The 8402-nt window shown below is 48.3% G+C and overlaps 1 protein-coding gene across 1 annotated transcript; it reads right to left on the bottom strand.

The window, feature by feature from the left end:
* Nucleotides 1-1053: 1053 nt before the first annotated feature.
* On the bottom strand, nucleotides 1054-7740 carry FZD1 (frizzled class receptor 1). Its single transcript, XM_004045726.5, has one exon. It carries the CDS (start codon nucleotides 5347-5349, stop codon nucleotides 3406-3408), a length of 1944 nt encoding a protein of 647 aa, XP_004045774.3. The 5' UTR covers nucleotides 5350-7740; the 3' UTR covers nucleotides 1054-3405.
* Nucleotides 7741-8402: the final 662 nt, after the last annotated feature.

Genomic DNA, 8402 nt, shown 5'->3' on the forward strand with positions numbered 1-8402 from the left:
GTACACTGTGAGGGGGGAAATTGACCCCAATTTATAGCTGGTTTAAAAAAAAATAGGCAAATCAAACCATCTGAAAATAGGGTTTGTCATGGAAACAGCATGCTAATGGGACAGTATCCCAAGTAGCCTTATGGTTTTCCAGACACGTCCTATTTTGCCACCAGTATTAAAAGAAACAAAAGAATACACTGGTTTTCTATATGCTACATCATTTAAAATAAATTGTTTTCTAAGAATAAAGGCTGGTGGTGACTTAAAAATGTCTTCTGAAGCTATTTAACCACAGCATGTAAAACCTTTCTGCATCAAATTTATAGTTACATCATGTTAAGGACACCTCCAATAAGACTGCTTTAAAATATATTTTTGGATAGCAATTAATGTCAAAAACATGTTTTTCCAGAAATTATCTAATTGAACTACTTAGTGAGGAGATATGTGTGAATTTGGCCTAAGAATACTATTTTTTGTGTGTATGTCTATACAATAAACCTTCTATCTACTATATTATGTTAATGTAACAAAGAAAAAGGGAACACAAAATTGCATCTTGCTACTTAAAATCAAATGCTACATTTTTAGTAAGATCTAATTTTTTTGATTTTCCTTAAAATGAATAATGACTTATAAGACAATTGCATTATAACAAGGAAAGTAACTCTATTGTATCAATGATCTTCATTTTTAGTCCCTTGTCATTTTATCACAAAATGTTTTCATGGGAAAATTTAGTAAAGATATTTTTAACCTGTAAAGGTATTTGAGGTTTTCCATCTAGCATTTTCCATTTCTCATAACCATATTTCCATATTATGAAATGTAAGTAAACTTTACATCTCTATTTTATAAAAATTAATGCATATATACTTATGTGTATACTTATCTATATATACACATATATACACCCATGCATAAATTCTGACTAAGAGTAGACCAACTAGATAATTTATCTGGAGAAGGTTCCTTGAACGATTAAAAAAAGGGGTCTTCAGAAGCAAACAACTAAACAGCCTTACAAACCCAATTGCTGTTTAAAATGTTTATGAACACACAGCCAGTTAACCATTTATTGATTGCCTATTTAGGGTTTTGTAATATCCAAGATTATGGAAGAGATAAGACAATACCTCTAAAAAATATGTGAAAGGTGATGATTTAAAAATAAACCTCCATAATATAAAAAGTCATGTAAATTTATTCCCTGAAAGAAAAGAAAGCTTTAATATTAAAATTAGAGTTCTCTTTTAATCCTCTTTGAGTAAAGAAATAATTTGCAAACTTCTATTTTCTACTGTCATGAAAACAGATCTTTTCTTGGGACTTCACAAATGTCAATCACAACAATGCAAACAGAGTAATTCTTTGGAAAGACTGATCTGAGGGTTTAAGGGTAGACTTTTTTCATTGAATTCCTGAATTTTTACACTGTGGGATTGGCTATGAGACACCATAAAATGTAAAATAGTTCAGACAGCTCAAGCTCTATTATTTTCAGGCACAAAATCCATATAATTTTGTACAAAACTTTGAATTTTTTATTTGCGAAATTAAAAATATGGTATTATATATATATAAACTTCTATTCCTCTATAAATATAGATGATTTTGTGATAGTGAACAGAATAAATGTATACCAAATTCAAAGACCAATATCATTTTAGCGTATGACAGATATAGATAAATTTAGATCTTAAGTACCGGCATTTTGATAAATTCTTAAAGTTTAAAACAATACAATCAGGAGGATTGCTTTTCTCCTCTTCTTCACAGAGAACTAAAGTGAATATTTTTAAATGGCTTCGAAAGATTTACATTTGACACATTTCTGTAAATCCAAAAGAGGAGCACACAGGATTTAATGCAGTAGACCTGCACACATTTTCCCTTTAGCATGCATGCCCATATTTTGTTTATTTCAGGCGCTATCTCCCCGTCAATTATTCCACCTTCTTTACCTCCTGAAATCTTACCAGGTTATTATTGGTGGTGTGAATTGTTCCTCCCTCAGAATGTGCTGCTGAATAATAATCGTAATAAAATGTTGAAAGTGTACAACTTTTACATTTTAAAGTTTCTGATATATGTCTAGTTATTTGATTAAAAATAAGAAAATAGCACTTCATTTTGAGGAAGTCCATGACACTGAAATATCCTTCAAGTTTTCAATTTCTGTTTACGTTTTGCTGTCTTGTTAAGGAAAGCAAACATCAACTCCTAAACAAAGCTTTCCAGGTGACCTCAACATTTCCATTTTACAGACCGGTAAAATCTAAGCGCAGGCTGTCTCATTCTCAAAGGCAGGTTGCCAGGCATCCGTATGCAATTAGAATTAACATTTTATAACCCATATCTTCAGTCTCTTCCAACCCACACAAAGCTTCATGCTTCTTCCCAAATCTCAGTAACCACATCTTTCCATGACGCTGGCCAAACCCATACCAGGTTTTAGACACTAGAGAATGAAATGAGCTCACCCCTCAAAAATTAGACTTCAAAAAGTTTGGCATTGGTTATCTCACTCACCCTGTAACCAACTAAGGTGGGAGAAGGGAGTGTCTGGGCGTTGAAGGTGACCGTGGAGGGAGGCTGAGACTGCCAGCGCCCACACCCGTGGGCTCCCATGAAGTTGGAGGAAAGTTCTGGACAGTTAAAAATCCAGCTTCAGGAAGTCGAAGGGACGGGCCTTCGCAATCCACCGCCGAGCAAGGGAGGAATTGTAATGTATGGAGGCCCACCTCCAGATTTGGAAGGTTTGTGGAGTTCTGTACCTTAAGAGCCCCTACCTCAAGCCAGGAAAGAAAGGGAGGGGACAGAAGGAGGGGGAGGGGTCAGAAGGAGGAGGCGGGAAGTGACCCTGGCAGCGCAGCCCTAGTCGCACCCCGCAGTGCTGAACTCGCCCCGGAGCTGGCGCCCAGCCGTCCCGAGCACCCGCGGTAGGGAGAGGTGCGCGAGGACGACCAGGAGCGCTGTGCGGTTGCACTCCAGTTTTAGTTCCTTTGCAATACTCCGAAAAGGGCAAGAAGGAAAAGCCTCAAATGGTTAAACCGCCCTAAATAATTAAAAACTTTTGAAAAAGAAAAACGCGTGATCGGTCGTCATTTAAATACAAATATACTTACAAAAATCTTACACAGGCTATTTACAATCATAAAAGCGAACAGTCCTGGTACCAGAGTGTGAGGGCAAGAGGTCTGTCCATCCTCCCTCTGGCAGTCGGGCCCTCGTGTCCTTTTGCCTCAGGGACGGAAGCTTTTGCAGGAGCTGAGTTGTTCAAACGAGCCTGCGAAAGAGAGTTGTCTAGTGAGGAAACCTCGAGATGTCAGGATTGGCACGAACTCCACGGCGCTGGCTTTGGGGGATCGCTGCGCCCCGGCCGAGGCCTGGGCATGGGCTGAGCCCCGGGTCTCAGACTGTAGTCTCCCCTTGTTTGCTGTTGGTGAGCCTCGTGTAGAACTTCCTCCAGGAATTGAGGGTCTTGCCGGACCAGATCCAGAAGCCCGACGTGATGCCCACGATCAGCGTCATAAGGTACTTAATCATGAAGACCGTGAAGTCCGGGCTCATGGGCGGGTGCGGCGGGGCGCCTCCGCCCGCCTGGAGGTGAGGGCAGGGGATAGCGTAGCTCTTGCAGCTCTGGGCCACCCAGCTGCGTTCCCACTGGTCCCGGAAGGCCTGCTCGTAGAAGTAGCAGGCGATGACGATGGTGGCTGGCACAGTGTACAGCACGCTGAAGACGCCAATGCGCACCATGAGCTTCTCCAGCTTCTCGGTCTTGGTGCCATCGTGCTTCATGATGGTGCGGATGCGGAAGAGCGACACAAAGCCGGCCAGCAGAAAGGACGTGCCGATAAACAGGTACACGAAGAGGGGCGCCAGCACGAAGCCACGCAGCGCGTCCACGTTGTTAAGCCCCACGAAGCACACTCCGCTCAGCACATCGCCGTCCACCTGGCCCAGCGCCAGGATGGTGATGGTCTTGATGGCCGGCACAGCCCAGGCGGCCAGGTGAAAATACTGTGAGTTGGCTTCGATGGCCTCGTGGCCCCACTTCATGCCAGCCGCCAGGAACCAGGTGAGCGACAGGATCACCCACCAGATGGAGCTGGCCATGCTGAAGAAGTAGAGCATCATGAAGAGGATGGTGCAGCCCTCCTTCTTGGTGCCCTGCGCCACAGTGCGTGCCCCGTCCTCGGCGAACTTGTCATTACACACCACTCGGTCTTCCAGGAGGAAGCCGGCGATGTAGGCCACGGCCACAGCCGTGTAACAGCCGGACAAGAAGATGATGGGCCGCTCCGGGTAGCTGAAGCGCCGCATGTCCACCAGGTACGTAAGCACCGTGAAGAGCGTGGAGGCGCAGCACAGCACTGACCAAATGCCAATCCAGGTGCGCGAGAAGCGCAGCTCCTCGGGCCCGAAGTACATGAGCCCATACACCTTGGTCGGCTCACAGGGTGCGCCGCAGTCCTTCTCCCCCAGGAAGTGGTAGTTGAGGTAGGAGGGCACCTTGAGGGCGCGCGGGCAGGAGAACTTGCCTCGCTCCGACGCGCCGGCGCCCCCCGGGAAGCCGCCACGGTGCCCTCCGCCGCCGTGCTGAGGGTTGCTGGTCCAGAACTCTGGAAGCAGCGAGGGCGTCGGGGTGCCCTTGTCCGACGTGTTCTGGCCCACGCACAGCTCGCCGGCGCCGTGCACCGGGAACTTCTCGCACTTGAGCGTGTCTGGCCACTGGAAGCCGAACTTGTTCATGAGCGCCTCGCAGCCCTGGCGCGCGCGCTCGCACAGGGAGCGGCAGGGCGGCAGCGCCTGCTCTAGCACGGTGCACACGGGCGCGTACATGGAGCACAGGAAGAACTTGAGCTCAGCGGAACACTGCACTTTCACTAGAGGGTAGAACTGGTGCACCTCCAGGCCCGCGTCCTCCTGGTTCGTGTGGCCCAGCAGGTTGGGCATGATGGTCTGGTTGTACGCGATGTCCGTACACAGCGGGATGGAGATGGGCTGGCAATAGCCGTGGTCCGGGATGGAGATGCCCCGCTCGCCGTTGTACTGCTGCCCGCTCTGTTGCTGCTGAGGCGGCGGCGGCGGTTGCTGCCCCGGCCCGGGCCCCTGGCCTGGCCCCTGGCCCGCCGCCTGGGCCCGGACCCCCAGCAGCAGCGGAGTCTCCAGCAGCCAGAGCAGCAGCAGCAGCTGGCGCGCCAATCGCCGGGGATCAACTGGGGGGCGGCGGCGGCCACCGGCGTCCCCGCTGCCCTCCTCCGCCAGCCGGGCCGAGAGCGCCCCGGCACAAAGTTCCCAGCTCGCGCCACCGCCGGCGGCCCGGGACTTCTTAGGCGCCTCCTCCTCAGCCATACTTTCTCGGCTCCTCTCTTGGCGCCGCTCCGCTGGGGCTGCCAGGGGCACGGCCGGCGGCGGCTCCCCCTGCGGCCAGGGAGACCTCTGCGCCGGTGCCCTCCGTCGAGCCCAAGCCGCTTTCGGCCCGCTCCCCCGGCTCCTGTTCTGCGTACCGCAGCCGCCGCCGCCGCGGAAACTTGCGATTCATGAAGCGCGGGCGGCGGGGAGAACCCGGGTGGCTCGGGCGCGCCGGGGTCGTGTCCCGCCTTCCTGGCCCTCGGCTCGCTGGCTCCCGGCTGGCGGCGCCGCGCTAGTGGCCGCGGCCCCGTAGAGAGCGCAACTCTCCGCAGCCCAGCGGGCTCGGCTCCCCCCTGCGCCTCCGCCTCCTTCTCCGCCGCCGCCGCCTGACCATTTGTGTCAATCCCTCAACTCGCTCCCTCTCCTCTGCCTCTGGCGCCCTCGGACCGGTTTCCAGGCGCCCCGCAGTCTGTCTTTCACCAGGAGGGAGGAGCCTTGAAACCGACGCAGAACTGGAGGCTCAGGGACCGTCGCCCAATCGCGGCTCCGGCTTCCCGGCGCAAAGGGAGCCGGCCGCCTCCTCGCCAGAGCGAAAGCCAGCGGCAGGCGGGCGGGGTAGGAGGAGGCGGGAGGAGGAGGAAGTAGTGGTGGTGGCACTACTCAGGCACAAAGAGTAGGATTGCTCTGAAGCGGGACAGGCTTGGTTGCTTTTGCTTTTTCAGAAGAAAAAGGCGAGGATACGTAGGAGAATGGTCCCATATGCTGCTGGAGATAATGAATAGGAGTCAGAGGACCGCGGGACTTCGCTTTTCTTTTCTTTTATCCATTATCATGTTTAAAAATCCTGCTCTTAACGCTGGTTACCAACAGCAAACCGGGTTCTGCTTCCAGAACAGATGCCTTTGACTTAAGGAGCGCACGGTTTCCTTTGAGTTTGTGTCTGTCGAGGTTTTGTTTAAAATATTACATTAATAAATCCTCCAGTTCGCAGGCTGGGCTTGGCGGGCTTTGGTCGCGCCATTTCCCCAGAGGAGACGTTCACGGGATCGCTGTCAAATGAAACAAAACACAAACTTTGATGGAATTTGGAAAGTAAAGCCAGATGCGCCTTCTGCTACTATCATTCTTCTTGGAGTCAAACTCCTTTTTTTCCGCCTCTTTAATCAAGTCAGAAACAGAAGCAAAAGAAAACTATCCATTAAATTTTTGGAGAGAAAAACTTAAGAACCCGACGACCGAGGCAGTGGGGGCGCCTCTCTGGGATCGTCCTCGCCGCTCCAGACCGCAGAGGTGGCGCCGGCGGGAGCTGCACTCGCCGGCAGCCTGGGCCCTTGGGGAGCCTTTCTAAACCCTGGGGACGCCCACGGCTCCGATGAGAACTCCTGGGACCTGGGCCATTTAGGTTCCACAGGCTGGGCTGCAGAGCTGGAGACGCCAGTTTAATAAACAAAACAAACAAACAGTCTGAAAGCAAACAGCGAACTGCACATTCTCTTCCTAATTCCAAAACAACATAATCCGTCTCAACAGACGCACATTAATGTTGTTTTCCGTGTAAGATTATTTTAAATGATGGTTTGACTATGTAATTCAGTTTTATAAGAAAAGTGCCATTGGACTATTAATTCTTCATTTTTTTTGTTTTTTGCCTGTGATCAGACTCTATCTCAGCGTACTTTTCACCAATTACTTTCTATCATTCATTTACACATTCGTTTAATAGATACCAACCACCCATTGTGCTATAAGCACTCTTAGGTCGTAGAGTATAAAATGAAGGAGACCTGTGCCAGCCTTAGAGAGGGGCATAGTACAGTGAGGCACAGAAATGCAAATCACTTGTTACAGTGTCCATCCCAAAGCCAAAAAGGCACATAGAAAGCAACCAGCTCAGATGAAATGGGGTTCTGACGGAGAGGTAGGTGCAAGGTGCAAAAGATTAAAGCTCAAATTCACTTGAATTGCTGAAGGGTGCCAGAGAGGTGAGTGTAGCTGAGGCACTTTGAGGGGAGGCAGGAGAAAAGGTTTTAATCCAGACTAAAACGTTTGGGCCAAATTATACAGAAAATAGAAAACTACTGAAGGTCACTTTCCCCACATAAGCAGGGAGTGATTTCAGGGTGACTGAAAGAGGGCACCTGAGGCAGGCTGTCATTAGGAAGCTTTAACATTCATCTACACATAAAGGTTACTACTTAGATGGGTGTTACTTGTACTACATGCTAACAAGTCTCTGAGAATTTCACTACCCAGCATGTTGGTGTCTATAAAGAAGGTGCAGTCATATCTTTACCTGCTAAAGCAAAATGACATCTGTTTGTCTCAGATACATATGTTATTGTTTTTCAAATGTTTATATAAGCAGTACCTTCATAAAATGCATTTTTGCTTTAAAGTATTTCTGATTGCTAGCATTTTTTTAAAGCAACAGGTACTAAATGTACAATTATGTGAGCATGTGTACGTGTGTTGACTGTAATTTATGACACATTTTGATATTGAAAAGGAGGTTGGGAAGCACAGCTCTCTGAAGTCCTTTGAACCGTTCAATAAGTGTTCATTTTCGCTCTAGCATCCTGGCCCCCAGGCTCCCAGGGACACTTTTTCTCTAGCCTTTCCACTCTGATGCTCATTCCTCTGCTGATAGTATCCCATGTTTAGGAACTTTATCAAGCCATCTCTCTCCTATCGCTCCTGTCTTGGAAAGATTTAACCTGTCTTGTGTTCTATTCTCTCAAGTCATTAGAGCTGACTAGGCTGAGTGAAAAGTGAATTTATTCTGATGTGTTAATTACCAAGAAGCATCACATGTGTTAAACATCCATCCATCCCTACCATCACTCCAAATCCTTCTCCTTCTCCCCTAAGGGGTTGGGGCACAGAGATATGGCAAAGCACTCAGTTCTGTTTCTCAGAGTAGAAGACACTCTCTTGCTTCAAAAGTTGTTTTACTGAAATTCTTGAACTTGTTTTATGTTTCACCTGACAGTGAAGTTTACTACGAGAAGGCTCAGAAGTACAGCTAGAGTTAGAGAGAGAGGAGAAAAAAATGT

This window comes from Gorilla gorilla, chromosome 6 (assembly GCF_029281585.2).
Source record: "Gorilla gorilla gorilla isolate KB3781 chromosome 6, NHGRI_mGorGor1-v2.1_pri, whole genome shotgun sequence".
In the NCBI taxonomy this organism is placed as follows: Eukaryota; Metazoa; Chordata; class Mammalia; order Primates; family Hominidae; genus Gorilla; species Gorilla gorilla.

Excerpts from the sequence above, each read along its gene's own strand:
- FZD1 (XM_004045726.5), bottom strand. The coding sequence starts at position 5,349 with ATGGCTGAGGAGGAGGCGCCTAAGAAGTCCCGGGCCGCCGGCGGTGGC.